The 17,581-nt window shown below is 33.2% G+C and overlaps 1 protein-coding gene across 1 annotated transcript in view; it reads right to left on the reverse strand.

Moving 5' to 3' along the window:
* Acat1 (Acetyl-CoA acetyltransferase 1) overlaps positions 1–17,581 on the reverse strand; it is a 223,404-nt gene that overhangs the window by 156,362 nt on the left and 49,461 nt on the right. The window contains exons 5-6 of the mRNA XM_090383498.1: positions 7,509–7,609; positions 2,091–2,183 (exon numbers count right to left, since the gene is read on the reverse strand). Coding sequence (XP_090239624.1) covers positions 2,091–2,183; positions 7,509–7,609 — 194 coding nt within the window. The remainder of the gene's footprint in view (positions 1–2,090; positions 2,184–7,508; positions 7,610–17,581) is intronic.

Below are 17,581 nucleotides of genomic sequence, written 5' to 3' on the forward strand. Positions count from 1 at the left end.
TTGTTCTACTTTTCTTGTGTTAAATCTTCTTATGTCCTCTCTGAGTCTCTTTCTAATGGCTTTGCATAACTCAGTATAATCAATTTTCTCCTTGTCAGTGTTTATCTTGCTCTTCATTTGTTGCCTTCGATTCATCATAACAAGTGTTTCTTGACTAATTTTTTCTTCTTTGGATTGCTTTTTCCTTATAGATTTCTTGGGCTTTATCACTTTCAGAAAGCTGTAATATTCCTCATCGATGTCTTGGTTCTGAGCAGTCTGCAGAAGCTCAAACTTGTTCTTAAGTTCCAGTACATACTGCTCTTTCTCCTCTTCTGTTATCTCAAAGACCTTCGTATTATTTACTCTAGTCAGTTTTTTCCATTCCTTTCCTACATTTATATCAAGTGTGCATCTTACCATTCTGTGATCACTTCCAACATTTACCTTATTCAGGATGGTAACAACATTCACGATATATCTTCTGTTAGTGAGGATGAAGTCGAGTTCATTAGTTGTTAATCCATTTGGACTCTTCCATGTCCACTTTCTGTTCACCCTTTTCTTGAAAAGTGTTCATTACTGACAATCCTTGAGATTCTGCGAATTCCACAAGTCTTTCACCAATTCCAAAATTTTCTGTAGTTCCCCTTTCTGCGCTGTTTTGTCTTAAAAAAAAAAAAAATGTAGTAAAAGTTGTCACCTCTATCTAGACCCTCTGCTTTAAATCACCGAATTTTCGAAAAATTATGTCAAGAAATGGGAACATGACATGAAATTCTTCATCATCATACTGAAATACACTGGCTTTCGAAAGGACAAGTATTAAAATGCTTATTCAAACTTCGTGCAGAAGTTTTATACTTTTTAAAACAAAAAGAAAGTTTTCTTGCCCAGCAATTTGAAAAACAAGAATTTGAAATTAGTTTGGCTTATTTAGCAGATATTTTTGGCCACATGAATGAAATTAATCTTTCGATTCATGGAACTGCGATTACTATCATTGATGGCTCTGAAATATTATAAGCATTTTTATCAAAGTTACCACTTTGGAAAAGAAGACTGGAATAATTCAACTATGCAAATTTTCAAAATTTAGAATCAGCTTTAAAAAAAGAATCACACAGTGACATGATTTTGCCCATCTCTGTACAGACAGATATTATTGTACATATGGACAAGCTTCAAAGTTCTTTTGATAATTACTGTTGTTCTGATGAATTAACAATGGCAACGTGGATCTGTAATCCTTTTATTATTAATATTGATGATATTAAGGATCAGGAATCAATTAAAGATGACCTTATTGATTTAAGATCAAAAGAATTGCAAAAACAAAAATTTAATTCTACGTGTTTAGAAGAATTTTGGTCTTCCTTAAAGGAAGCCTATCCTGCATTAGTAAGAAGAGCCATGAATCTTTTAATTCCATTTGTGACAACTTATATGTGAGAAGCAGGATTTTCAATACTCGTTTCATTAAAAACGAAGAAACGAAATAGGCTTTTTGTGAAACGTATGTGTGTTTCTTTATCGAAGATGTTCCCCAGCTCACCGTTTTAACAATGAACAAACAGCAAAAATGTGCACATTAAACTTCTGGTTTTATTTTTTCTATTTTCTTTTTTATTTATTTTATTTGTATACATTATTTATGCTTGTTAAATATTTAAGATTACTAAAATATTGTACAAATAAGATATTTTATAATGGGGGTAGGCAATTGATGTTAAATTTGACAAGGGGTACATAGGTAGAAAAAGGTTAAGAACCACTGCTCTAGAGGCTAAGCAAGCTACAGAAGAATACAGAAGGTCTTTGGATAAAAATGAAAAGAATTGCTCATGTTAACTTACTATATGAATGGCAGAAGTGTTGACAATTCTGTAGTTTGCTGAAAAGCTAAATAAATATTTTATTTTTCATCTTCATTCATATGTGAAGAGGTTTTACAGATGGGGATACCAACAGCTTATTATTAACATACAGTATTCCGATTTTCAAACAAACCACAATAGTAATAAATTTTGATTTTTAACAAACTGCGATAGCAGTAATAAATTCTGATTTTAACAAACCACAATAGCAGTAATAAATACTTTTAAGCATACCAGCAAATTTACTCCTCCATATGGTGTTTCTCCCCTAGGTAAATAATATGGTGTGTTAGACATACTTTCCATACCGCCAGCAACCATAACTTCCTAAAAAAAAAAAAAAAAAAAAAATTGAGTTTGTGCATAAATTGTATAGAGGCATAGGAACTATAAACCGATCTCAAATTTATCAAAAATCATACTTTCCTGCCTGCACAAAATATTGTTATAAAGCATACAGTGTTGTTAACTGTATGGTTATGTTTTTTGTTACAGCTCCCTGATATTTCTGATTAAAATGAGCCGAAGATGATTATAATATTCAAGTTAGCTTAATAAAGCAACTGAATTGCAGCACTGCAAAAAGAAAAAACATTTGCCCTCCCCTTTTCAATACTTAAAGATATTATTCTATCCAACCAACAAACTTTTATCATCACCTAGTTATTAATATAATTATTAATATACATACAGTATTTTAGTTAGAAGGCACTGGGATCTTTTTTTTTTTGCTTATTTTTAGGTTATTTATCACCTAGATCTTTTTTGTCATGTTCCAGCTGAAAGTTTTGAATTTGACATTAAAATTTAACTAATTGAACTGCTTTTTTCTCAAAGTTGTTCCCCACCTTTTGTTTTACCCAAAAACATTACTGAATACTCCTGAAATTAACATATAGCGATTGTATTTGAAGGAAAACAAATGTAACAAACCCAATGGTTATATGATGTCCCCTCTTCATTACATATTTAGCTATGGAATTACTAACTATACAAGGGCTGGCTTCAGTTGCCTCTAATCACACTACAACCATTGTTGTTATTTTGTGTAAAAGAGAAAAAGGCAGCTGATTAGACAAAATTAAAATTTAAAAATCATACAATTTAAATGGTAACACTTAGTCTATCTTTAACATCATATTGAAAAATTTTGGCTCAAATATGACAAAGAAGGCCAGACAATAAATAAACTAAACCTAATATCCCAATGCCTTTTAACTGAAACAGTCAGTATATATAAATTATTTAAAAGTATAAATTTTGAAGTTCAGTTATCACACCAATTTTCTTTATAAAAAAAAAAAAAAAATTTTATTTGAAAAAAATAAATACATGTGCACTTCTTTTAGGCTGAAAGAAGAATCATGAATGATGTCATTATAAGCTATCTAGTTATACTGACTAGTATTAGCATTAACCAAATACTGCAGAGAGCCCTAGGCTTTTCCTGTGCCAGTCAAAAAAATGATAATAAATAATATCTATATAATAAAGGATATCCAAGTCATTCTGAAGGAGCACTGCCTGGCACTAATCATTAACCATGCTCCTAACCTTTAAATCATCTGCAAATTTTAGCATTACATTCTCTATTCCTTCATAAAAGTCATTTAAGAAAATCGGAAACACCACACTTCTGACATTGGCCCAATCTGAAGAGTAACCAATAATCACCTAAGACTCTTATTTATAATCCAAGCATAGTCCAGCTGATATAGTAGCCTTCTTATACAGGACTGAGTTGAATGCTTTAACAATTTTTAAAATCCAAATAAACAATGTCGAAATTATTTCCTACATCCAGCTAATCATTTTGTACTCTGCTAACCAGGCTAATAATTATTAACCTAGTTAGCTGTCTTGACAGTCAAAATAGCTAATAATAAAAATAAAAAAAAAACATCTTAATAAAAACCATATTGTAAATTCCATTTCTAAGTAAACAAAATTCCATTTCTATCTAAATATCTGTATTGCACTCTTTATCACTGCCTCCACAATCTTCCCCACCACTGAAATCAAGACTGGTCTAGTGTGTAGTTACTCACTTCCCTCTTAGAACAGCCACCTTTACGTACTGGTGATACGTCAGCACTTTTCCAATCCAAAGGATGGATCTCTCTCTCTCGAGTTCAAAGATGCCCTCATAATTAACTTAATGGTTCAATGCATTCTATCATCACCTCTCTCAAAACTATTGGGTATATATGTCATCAACTTCAGGAATCTTACTTTCCTTTAGACTTGAAAGTTTTTCCTAATAAGCAATCTTCTGTAATATCAATATTCCTAATTTCATACTGCTCAGCCTCACTCAAATAGCCACTCCTTATTAAGAAGGGTCTTCCATTTGTAAAGATCGATGCAAATGCCTTTGTTCAATTTTCCAGCAATGTCAGCTAAGTTATCTAAGTCCCATTATATATATAACGATTAATCCAATTTTCATTCTTTTCTATTCATATACACAATAAACTCTGTCATATTTTTAATCTATCAGCTGATTTCTCATATTCAGCCTTTGCAACCTAATCTTTTCTGTGGTACTATTGCAGATCAACTTGTATCTATTATGGGCTTTAATAGTCTTCATCATTGTAGCCTTCCCATGCTATCTTTTAAAATGCTCTATTAAAATGGTCAGCTCCATATTCATCCATCTCAGCATCTTCACAACAAATTATTGAATGAAAGGCATATGTGCAGGGATGGTGTCTTGATGCAGATATTAATTCCCTAAGCCCACTTTTCTGGCTGTTTTCTCCAAACAGTATCATGCAATTGATTGATTTTTGAGCCTGGGAGATAAGAGAGTTTACCACTGAGAGGATCAGCCTCAGCCTTTGTTTCTGGATCATAACCATACATCCACAATTTTTCACCAGTAATGATGGAAGAAACAGTGTGGGTCAGCAGCACCATGTTGATGAAGATCCTGACATGCAAGAACTTGCCACTCTTTATGATCATCAGTAAGGATTTGAGGCACAAACTTAACCAAAATGCATCACATTCCCAAATACGGCATTAAAATTTACTGATGTGTCCCATAAGAAATACTAATTTTACTAGCAACTTCATGGATATTTAAACATAAATCACTCCTGCTCAGAACATGAACATGAGTGAAAATCATTGGTTTTTGAAGTTGGTGGGAAGCCAGAGCAATGCTCTTTAAATTTTGTAAACCACTGAAAAGCCTTTGAATGACATATCACATCTTCTCTGAAAGCTATTTTCAAGATTTCATGGATTTCCATTGTGCTTTTCCCTAATTTGAAACAAATTTTGATTCAAATTCATTGCTCAGTAAAATAGCTCATTTTAAAATTTGACTAAACACAAAATACCTGTACACACCAATTCAGAATGACCACTGACAAAAAAAGAAATTATAATTATGGGAAGAATGTCAACTCACCAATGAAATTAAACTGTAAAAAAAAAAAAAAAAAGAGAGAACTTATAAATCCTTAAACTTGTTCTTGCTTTCCAAATATATAGAGCTTCAAATTTTCGTTCATAATAGAAGTGCTATTTTTGTCTTTTAAAATCATTCAAATGTATTTTTCTTCCTTTTTTTACTCACATACTGGAAACCGCTTGATTAATATTATAAGCACAATATCAATAAACTCTGAAACCAATAAGTAATGGCACTTCTAAACATAATACGAAATGAAGTAGTCAAATTATGCATTTTAGAACTTTTTTTTAAATCATTATATCATGTGTTAAAAATTTAGGGTTTTAATAAAGTTAACTTATGATTCTAAATTTGAATTTCATTAACCAAGCCATTTAAGTGCTTCTGTTTGAAAATTTCCCGAAGTTTTTTTTTTGGTTCATCCTAATTCAATGAAAATATCTATATTTTATATCCCACACCAATCAACCTAATAGACTACATAGTCATTGCACACTGAGGGTAGCTCTATTTGTACTGTATCTCTTTGTATCTAACTTTGATAATGTTAGTAATCACTCAGCATACATCCAGGATAACGATAACTTTTAACCCTTTCAATTTCTTCATTACTGATTGTAATTTTTGTTCTTACTTCGTTCTTACTGATCACCATGATTTTTTTTTTCTTGGTGTTTAACTTCAGACCAAAACTTTCACTTATTCTATTTACTCTATCCACTAATGATTGTAAATCAATCTCAGAACTGTCTAGCAAAATAGTATCATCTGCTTGAGCAAGTACAGAGAAGGGCAACAAGACTGGTGATGGGAAGGAAGGGGGTGGTCTTATCAAGAAAGGCTTAAGTTCTGCAAATTGCAGCATCTGGAGACTAGGCACCTGTGAGGTGATCTGATTGAGGTGTATAAGGCCTTGAATGGGTTAAACAGGTTCAATTCTGATGGGATTCTTCCTCTCGCTCAGATTACGAACCTGAGGGGGCATAAATTTAAATTGAGGAAAAAGAGTTATAGAAAAGATGTGCAGAAATTTGCATTTAGCCAGCAGGTTGTTGATTGCTGAAACAAACTTCCATCTGTTGTTGTGGAGGTTGATAGCTTAAATAAATTCAAGGAGGAACTGGACAAATGTTTAGAGGGAATAGATGTATGAAATTTTTTTTTTTGGCTGATGCTACATAAGTTTGCCTTCTTGCATCATATGCCTCTAGCCAACCAGGCTAGCTGGGTGGGTAAAGTGCCTGCCTTGCAACCCAAAGGTCGTGGGTTCGAATCCCGCCTCGGGCTTGGATCAAAGTACTGCAAAAACCTTGGGAGGTGCATTATAGCCACAGAAGCCGATGCGCTAACAACTACCAAAAAAAAACATATGCCTCTACTAATGCTAATATCTGATTATGTTTACAGTATTGCCATTAATCTTTTTCCTTTCTGTATATCCCTCTGTGGCTTCTTTAAAAATTTCTTCAGCATACATATTGAACAATATAGGTGGAACAATACAGATGTCATGGAAAATTTTAATTTCTAGCCTGCCAGGTGGAGTTGTTTGCTTCCAGTTGTGTTTTGCTGCTTACCTCCAGTTGTATAGCTGCTATATTAAATGAATATATATATATATATATTAATCATTATTTTATTTTATATTTTTTATTTTGTTGCTAATTATATGTTTATTTTAGGGTACAGCAAAGTAAGATAACACACTTTGAGTACCTATATAATACTAATTATATACTCTTAGAGTAGTAATTATATATATATATATATATATATCCAATATGTTAAATTAAATAAAATATGTTAAATTAAATAAAATAAAACATAAGCCAGTAGTGGCTTATGGCTTATGTTTTATTTTATTTTATTTAATTTAACATATTTTATTTAATTTAACATATTGGATGTATTTCAGCTTCATATGGAGGAATTGCATGTCGCTGCCTCTAATGAATGATTAATTAATTATTTATTTATTTATTTCATTATAATTTAACTTTATTTAATATAATTAAATGATAGTGTATATATATATATATATATATATATATATATATATATATATATATATATATATTTGTCCTTGATTAAATAAATATTCATCTTATTTTATTAATGATGAGAGAGAGAGAGAGAGAGAGAGAGAGAGAGAGAGAGAGAGAGAGAGAGAGAGAGAGAGAGAGAGAGAGAGAGCCAATAGTTCCTAAATAATTTAATCTGCCTACCTGATGGCCAAGCATGAGATTCTGAGTTGCTAACATTATTGATTTCATGCCTGATGCACAAACTTTATTGATTGTTGTACAAGGAGTTGATATAGGAAGACCTAAAATGTAATTAAAATCCTTCAAATTAGTATTTGTAATAATGTGCATGAATTATTTATCAAAAAACACACCCAAAAAAAAACACTTCATATCAAATTATCCCAATTACAAGTGTGGAAAAAAGAAAAAGAATAAAAAATACACTTTTATTCCAGTTTCACCATCAGGTTCATCTGTCACTCAGTTAATTCACTTTCCATAATGGACAAATACCCCATTTTCTGAAACTAGCTGATTTTGAAATTTTCTATGGTTTTTTTTTAGTAAGGCTCTTACTGAATGAAGTTCCTTACTCCACAGTTCCTAAGTAACTTTATTTCAGCTTTCTTTTTTAACTCTTGATTTTATATTCTCTTTCTTTCTGCTTTCAAAGCTTTGGGTACTTGGTCACCAAGTGGCCAAAAAATTCAGACTGCATCCAGTATTTTACATAGTTCAATCTAGCAGTAACAATCAGGCAGAATGCTGGATTCTCTGTTTTACAACTGTGATAATCTTACAAAGGACTAGTGCCACTTTTGACAAAGAAACATTATGATTGACTCTCAGTTTGCATTTGCACACGTGGCACCAAAACAGATTTGCCAATACATATTGCTCCAAACAACCAATAAAATTAAAGAGATGTGAATGGTTTTTAGTTTTATTGATTGGGTGGGGTAATAAACAATAGCAGGTCTGCTCTGGTGTGAATAGTCTTACTATGGATACTAAACAGTTAATATGCTATAACAGTGTAAATTTTATTTTTTCATTTAAAAAAAAATAAAAACCAAAACTGGTCTCAATCACCATGCATTCACATTTACAAATAAATCACTATGCAGGCACACAGTGATTGAGAATACTTTTTTTTTTTTTAAATAAAAAAAATGTATTACAACACTGCGTCGTAAGCACGTAGTGTTGTAAGTTGTAAGTAATCAGTCTCTGTCTCTCTCTGCAGCTGCAGAATCAGAAGCATTACAAATGGTATTGTCTTTTTTAAATTTGCGCAACATATTTATTACATTGTAGTGTAACTTAAAATCAACTCCTGTGGAAAAACGTAAAAACAGTGCTGCCAGTGACAAAAAAAAAAAAAAAAAAAAACCTATAACCCTCAAAACAAAATCAGATGTGATTAAGAGGTATGAATGTAATAAATGGCCCATTGACATGGTCAGAGCCAGAGGAATCTCCTAAGGCTTCCACCTATAAAGAAATCAGAAAAGATGTTGGCACAATGGCTTGAACATCAAAATCAATGCACTATTCCTATGCCACTAGTATTATCCAAGCTAAAATGAAAATTTTGTTTCAGGAATTGAATGTGATTGAGTCCGATCTGAAAGTGCAAATCTTTATTGCAGTGCTGGGTTGTTTGAACATTTTAAGGGGCAAAATGGATTCTATAACCTTAAGCTAACAGGCAAGACTACAGCAGCAGCTGATTCAGTTGCTGCAGAGAACTTTCTATCACAACTCTGAGTGGCAATTGAAGACCACAGTTATTTGTCTCAGCAAATGTTCAATGTGGACAAAACAGGGTTGTTCCAGAAATGAATGGCAAGAAAATATTTGTCCTGGTGCAAGAGAAATTTTAAGGTTTTAAGGTCCAGGTTTTAAGGCCTCCAAGGATTGCCCTACATTGATGTTAGGAGAGAATGCATCTGGAGATCACAAAATAAAACCCCCTCTTGGTTTACCACTCTGAAAACCCATGAGCACTGAAAGGTTATTCTAAGGAGCATTTGCTAGTTGCACAGCAGTCTAACAAGAAAGCTTGGTCTACAGCAGCCGTCTCTAAATCCTACTTTTCCAATAAACTCTGTTGTGAATTGAAGACTTATTGTGAGAGGATAAATGTGCCCTTTAAAATTCTTCTTCTCCTAGATAATGAACCTGAGGACCCCCCCCCCACCAAGCATCATTGATGTCGATGAAAACATTACTGCCATGTTCCTGCCACCAAATACAATATTCCTTATCCAACCTATGAAGCAGGGTGCCATTACAACTCTCAAAAGTTGTCATTTCCAGAGGACATTTACTCATAGATACCAATGGCAAAGATCAACTTTCTATGGAAGAACTATAATATCAAGAAAGTGACTGACAACATTGGAAATGCATGGGCAGAAGTTTCACAGTCTTGCATGCAGGGAGTTTGGAAACAGATTTGGCCTGATGTCACGGAGTCTCATGACTTTGATCCTGAAGATGAACTTTATCATTGCCACTGCAAAGAGAATTGGATTTGAAGATGCGAATGAGGACAACATGGATGAGTTACTCATGTAGTGCATGAGGAGCTCACCAATGAGGACCTTCCTGAATTGGAGAAAGACTTAAATGAAGATGATGATTCCTCCATTGTTGAACCTGGTAAACACCTTTCAATAGATCAAATGGCTGAATTTTTTAAGCACACTGACATGGGGTATCATTAGTGTAATTAATGAGAATAATCCTAACAGAAGGCAAAGAGAGAAGCACTAAACTTTCTAGAGAGATTCAGAACTCTTTGTCTTATAACAAAGAGCTCTACGGGGAGAGAGGAAAAAATATTGCCCGTCAGCTTTCTCTTGACCATTTCTTCAACAGAGCTGAAAATCATCAGTCCACCAACCCAGACCTGTATCAGTATCAGCTAATTCATCACCTGATTAAGCTTATTACAGTATCAATCTACTAACTAGAGAAAAAATAAATAAATGCATCTGTATTTTGCCCAAGTAAAAATCAATTCATTTTATGCAATTTCTCAGAACCAATTAAATCATGTAATGCAAGGGTTACCTTGCATTACATGATTTAATTATTTCTGAGAAATCGTGTAAAATTGCACCCAGGCCAACCTGTAGTTACTAAAAGAGGAATAAATAGACAAATAGATTAAGTTCCTTTACAATTTTTGAAATTCTTTTTTCTTCTGCATGTAATACGATTGATCAAATTTATAAAAGTTATAAAAGGAATAGTGTATACAATATTTCCAAAGCCAGAATATTATTCAAAAAACAAGGCCAAGGTAACTGTGAAACATGCAATAGTCAATAAAAAGTTTTCCATAACAATCTGCTTGATATCTGTGATTTTGACCAGTCATGGCACACTGTTATCATGAATAATAAGTAAGAAGGCAACTGATCCAAACCAATGTGCTGCTTCTAAAAACTGAATAGCATATTGTGAACTGTGTGGCCAAAAAAATTCTTGTTGCATAATTTACTTATTTACTTATATTTACATAAATTTACTTATTTATTTCAAATCAAGAGCATATAGGAGATATCCATCCTCATCCTCCACATAACTTATTCTCTTAAAATCTGAGGAATGCACTAAACCTGTTTCAAAAAGTTCTACATTACCAGTTTATTCACTTCTTTGATTTTTAAATCCAAGCATATAGAGAGAGAGAATGCAAATCTTCCTCATGTTTTCATACAAAAATTGAAAAGAGAAGTAATTATATTTTCAAAAAACTGTTACACATCAACAGTTGATTCACTTTTAAATTTTTAAACACGTGCATGCAGAATACACATCCTGCCTCCACACAGTCTTTCCACCATGGTTTTAGTTTCTTTCCAGTTCATATTTTCATCAAATAAATGTAAGAATAGAATCACAAAAATAAGCTTTTTTGTTTTCTGTAAATGTTACACAAAACACAGCTGAAATCTAATTTTATATCTATTAATTGAACTTTTCCTCACAGCAACTGTGTCAAGTGCATAGGATATTTAGTCATTTATTTAAAACAGTGGTACTTTCCACACATTACATCGGTGTAAATAAAGACCTAACAAATTCAGTTGACATAAATACATCCCATTTCTTTTCAGCTACATAAAGTTAACATTTCAGCTGATTATACATATATATATATATATATACAGTCGAACCTGGTTATGAGCATCAAGGGATCGACAAAATTTCCTCATTATAACCATTACTCGCTATATCAGTGATAGTGGAAATGGGGAAACCTCTGGGGCCATTAAACAATGAACAATTTATATCAGTGATGAGTTAAATCTACTTCCTATTTTTTTAAATTCTCAATAACTTGATAAAAAGAGATTCAAAAAACAAAAGAAATATTAGAGAGAAAAAAAATAATATAACTATATACCTACATATTATGTGTATTAATATGCTTGTATAAACTACAATACACTTAATACTAAACAATTTATTTCTCTGTAATTAAAAACAATACTATTTAATAATAAATGAGATTTCAATTAATCTTTATTTATTCATCTTAAAATTAATGTTTGTTTTAAAGATTTCACTTTGATATTTCTTAAGTTTCTCCTTAAAACACAACGCATTAAAGGTCTCATTACTTGCCTCAGTTCCTTCAAAAAAATTGACTAATGTGTCCATTGTACCTTGAGCTTGAAATTGTCAGCACTGATTTTGATTCACTTTCAGTTGTCATCACATCATTATCACAATCATCATCTTTGTTGAGCACAGCATCTACAATGTCACTCTCTGTAGGAAGACTACTAGTTCATAAGTTGTCATCGATGTTATCTGTATTAAAACCTACAACATTGTTACAACCATTCAGATAATGGTGAGTTGTTTTCTTCGTTTCCATCTTCTTCATCTACAATTGAAATTTCATTTGAATTTCTTTCGATTTCTTGAAGTAATTCGATACGGTTGTCGAAGTAATGTTGTACCATGCATCATTCAATAAATTTATAGCATCCAATATTGATATAAACTCAGTAAGTTTCTGTTCTCTTTGACTGATCAGATGTAGAACTAGAAATCTTTTATAAAATCCTTTCAAACTCTTGATTACACCTATGTCCATTGGCTGTAAAACTGATGTCACACTGGGAGGTAGAAACACTAGCTTAATATCGGACAAATTTTGAATCTGCGGATGTATAGGACAGTTATCAACTAACAATAAAATATTTTTATTCTTTTTGAATAGCTCCTTATTCCAATCATTTACGTATTGCCGAAAAATATCTGAAGTCATCCAAGCTTTCTTGTTTGCAGTGTAATCCACAGGAAGTTTTCCTTACATTTTTGAAACACTGAGGTTTTAACAATTTTCCAATAACAAACAGTTTTTTTTATTTTTTTTTATCAGTTCCTATTTGTGCATACGAGCACCGTCATAGTTGTCATATTTGTGCATACGAGCACCGTCAAGTGAGCCTTTGATTTTATTATTCCACCAACATGTTTCCCTTGAATTTAAATGTATTGTCAAGTGTCAAATTATAAAAAAGTCCTGTTTCATTGGCATTGTACATGTCTTCATCATTGAAATCTTGCCTGATTTCTGCCCAAACACTGTCAATCCATTCATTTGCCATTACTGGATTTGCAGATTGAGACTCTCCACTAATGTTTGCACAAACGATGCTATGTCAATTTTTAAATCAAGCCAGCCATTGTTGCACATAAAACAGTTACATCCGAATTGTTTAGCAAATTTTTCCGCTTGAGCCTTCAAGATTGGACTATCTATTGAAAATCCAGCACTTCTTTGTGTGATGAACCGCTGAAGCAATGCTTCATCAACGTTTGTAACCTTGCATTTTCTAAAAAATTTTTTTTCAGTTATGTTCGTTTCCAGTGCCGATATGTAAACATCTTTATTCTTCCACAATGTCAACACACTTAAAGAGGACAAAGAAAACTTTTTTCACACTTTGACATTTTTTGCACCACGTTCTAACTTATGAATAATTTTGACCTTTCACGAATTGAGACTTTCTTTTGTTAGTAGACGTGTTTCTGAAGGAAGGGTTTGTTTCTAACTGATTTTACTTTAAAATGATAAAGTGATCTGAATACAAAGTTCTTAGAAGTCCCAAAATGCATACAAAGTTCTTAAAAGTCCTGAAATGCATACAAAGTTCTTAGAAGTCCTGTTTCCAAAATTCTTAGAAATCCCAAAATAAATTTATGATTCAGTAAATACAAGACAATCTATAAATAGGGTAATGCGACAAGTGGAATGCCAAAGCACTATTGTATAGCCCCCTGTCCCCAGAAGGACAAGGTCGTAAACTGACTGTTAATCCGATGCTGGTGATCATAAATTTAAGTCACCCTTTTCATTTTCATCTATTCCAAGAATTAGGTTTATTAGACTACCCTAGCAATTAAGAATGTTTGCATAGTTACCAAAATTTGTTCAGTATATCAGTGTAGTACACTTGTTATAACAGTGAGTGATTGTATGGGAATACGTATAAATTAAAATCATTATGGGTTTTTGTTGCAGCCACGATCTCATTATAACCAAGTTCGACTGTACACACACGCACGCAATATATTATTGCATTCTCAGACTATTCTAATGAAATAAAATAAATAACCAGTTTATCGTATATGCTACTTTAATACAGTAATAAAACATAAGGTATACTTGGTAACAGTGATTAACAATACTAGATTAAAATATATAATTAATTAAATATCAAATTCCAGATACAACATTCTGACATTACTTATTGTTTTTATTAATATATATCTTGCATTTATTTTAAAAATAATGTCTACAGTAATAGATTTTTTTTATTTATTTCATTATAGGTGGTGGTTGGAAAAAACATTAATATTTTAGTGACTTTGTAACAGTTTCTTTGGAACTGTTGCAAATATGTGTTATCATTTTACACCATAACATGGGAATTTATACCTATCCATCAAAATATTATTTTATACCTTATAAAACAATATTTTGGAATTCAAATTTAATCACATTATTTCAAATTTAATGATTTATATTAAGAAAATTTATGCAATAAAGAAACAAGACAGTAAAGTTCAAGTTATAAGGACAAAATAATGCATTTGATAACAGATAGTATCATGTTATTGGCCGCCAGGTGTTGTTTGGTGAAGACAGACTTCTGTAGCTGCTGCAAGCCAATAAGTTTCATTGAAATTTTATTGTATTTTGTATTAGTTGCGTATTAATTTGTGTTTTACAAATAGTTGAAATAGGCTTGGTAGTGTTTGTTTGCTTATTTTTTAAATTTAGCTAGTGATTTTGTAAGTTAACTTGCTACTCCTACTGCAGCGGTGATTTTGGGGGGGAATATTGTAGCATAACTAGTAGCTCAGAAGAATAGTAGGGTTTAAATTGTAATAAATAAGTACTTTGAAGGTTTTAATCACTGTTTGGGCATACATCTTTTGTATTTAGCTAACAAGGTGCGTGGGTGCATAAGTACACGTGCCTTGAGTGAATGGGGTTCAAGCCCGTGACTGCTGAATACGGTGCTGTTTCTTATATTCTGTCATCTTGTGAACTCCCCTGACCGTTTGGTCGTCCCGGAGTATAAACAGAAAATTTTATTTAATTTAATATAACTAATTTAGCATTGTGATCATTACTGCAGAGCATAACTTGATAATGTATATCTTGAATTTGATAGCTAATGTATAACGTAAAACTATAGCAGAATATGTATCACTGCATTAGCTTCGTATAATATTGTATAGTCAGGTAAAGTATAGTAAATTAATCAATTAAATTTATTAACCTTATAAATTTTCATTGTTAATTCATTATTTCCATTTAATTAATATATTTAATTAAATGGAACGTGCACAAAGTAGCAGGAGTGCCGTGGCTCGGGGAAAACTGAAGGGGGCAATTCTCCAATGCATCACAGCCCAAAGAAATGTGCAGCTTTTGAAATGTTTGCAGACCTTTCTAGGATGGAACATGATGTTGCCAAGGTGGATGTGTTTGTGTATGCTCAATGTAAGCAGCGTGAAGAAGTTAGGTGCCAACTCACTGTTGTTATGGGCCTTTATGAGAGCTTGAAGGACAGGGTAGATGCCCTTGAAAGACTTAAATTGGGGGACCCATCAGGCCCTCAGCTGCTACATTAATGCCATAGCTCGCACTTGATAATCAGGCAACACAACAGCAACCTTCAGGGCAGAAGGCACTGGTCTCACAGGAGCTAGTTATTGTCAGTGACTCTATTGTCAGGGAGACAGGAAATATATTGTGCAAAAAGGATAGGTGGAATAGGACCAGGGTACATCTGCCAGGAACAAAAGTCGATGATGAAGAGGATATCGTCTTTTAAGGACACAAAGGGTGATATTGTTGTAGCACTAATGAGATTAAGAGTAGGAGATCTGTGGACTTACTTAACAAGTATAAGTCAATGTTGAAAAAAAAGTCGCAAGTTAGGGTTAAATTTGAAAGTGTCTGCAATTCTGCCCAGACATGATAGGGAGGAGTATATGATGAGAGCCTTGTCAATTGATTCAGCCCTGGAGAGATTGTGCAAGGCTCATGGGGTAGAATTTTTCTCAGTGTGGTCTCTGCTTGTCAACAGGAGAGATCATTTCTACAGGGATGGGATACACTTAAATAGAAAGGGTGCAAAAATATTTGCTATGCTATCAAGACAGTGTTAGGTTGGTCCGAATATTGCTAGCTTGGGGGGAATCACAGACTAATACATTAACGGTAGCCACAGGCAGAGGTGAGTGATTCTTGCACTGCTTCTATTGGAATGAGCAGCAGCCTGGAAAATGATGTTATAGGGATTTCAAGGGCTGCTGGGAGTCATCATGGATCAAGGGTTGTGTTAAGGTAACTAAGAGTAAGCATAGATGAAAGTATACTTGCATGTATACCAATGCTAGGAGTATAGTAAATGAATTGGATGAATTTGAAGTGCTGGTCAAGACATCAAAAGCAGATATGTTGGGATATCAGAGACATGGTGCCACATGGATATAAGCAGTGCAGAACTGGAATTTGGGGAGTACAATGTGTAAAGAAAGGACAGACAGGGAGGGGGGAGGGGTTATGCTGTTAGTTAAGAAACACAAAATCTAAGGAAGTGCATCCAACTGACATTGGTGGACAATGCAATGTTGAATCAGTGTGGTGTGACATAAGCACTGGGAAAGGGAAACTGAGAGTAGGTGTGTGTTATTGAGGGAGCTCTGGTCATGGAAGAGAAGAATTGGTGGATTTTTGGCTGCTGTAAAGGGATAAGTATTTTTGATAGTTTTACTGTATTCTTAATTAAATAACATACTACATTGTGTTTTACAAAGATATTAAATAGGTTTAGTAGCATTCATTAGCTTTTTATTTTGAATTTAACTATTGATTTTTGGAAGTTCCGACTCCTGGTGTTGCCACCAATACCAATGAACAAGCTGCCATATTGTAATCGATAAGAAATAGTGTAACGTATATATCTCAAACTGATAGTGTAAGATTAAACGTAAAACTAGATAATGTAATACGAAGCACTGTATTAGGAATCTGTTAGCTTAGTATAGTATTATAAATTAATCAGAAATATTTATTAATCTTATTAAATTTCATTGTTAATTAAACTGTATTTAAATGGAAATCATGACCTAGACTAGAGCTGCAAAGCAAAGATCACAGACTAGCAAGAGTGCTGTGACTTGGGAGAGAAAAGAAGGGAGTGATTCTCCAATGCATCACAGTCTCAAAAAATGTGCGTAATGTGAAATGTTTGCTGAACTTTCTAAAATAGGACATGATCTAGCCAAGGAGGATGTTTTTGTGTGTGTGTGTGTGTGCTAGATACCTAGAGTGTCCAGAAATTAGGCACCAACTCAGCATTCTGATGGGCATCTATGAGAGATTGAGGTGTAGAGTAAATGCCCTCAAAGAAATTAATGAGGGGCCCATCAAGCTCTCAGCTGCCCAGCTCAATGGCAGAGCTCACTCCTGTGCATCACGGAACACAGAGGCAATCTCCAAGGCAGAATGCGCTAGTCCCACAGGAACTAGTTATTGTTGGTGACTCTATTGTCAGGGAGATAGGGAATATACTATGCAAAAAGGATAGGTGGAACAGGACCAGGGTATGTCTGCCAGGGGCAAAAATTGATGATGTTGTAGAACAGATATCTTTTAAGGGCCAAAAGGTGATATTGTTGTACATATTGGAACTAATGACATTAAGAGTAACAGATCT

The sequence above is a fragment of the Mastigoproctus giganteus genome, chromosome 1 (assembly GCF_048544385.1).
Source record: "Mastigoproctus giganteus isolate SK-2022 chromosome 1, ASM4854438v1, whole genome shotgun sequence".
Lineage (NCBI taxonomy): Eukaryota > Metazoa > Arthropoda > Arachnida > Uropygi > Thelyphonidae > Mastigoproctus > Mastigoproctus giganteus.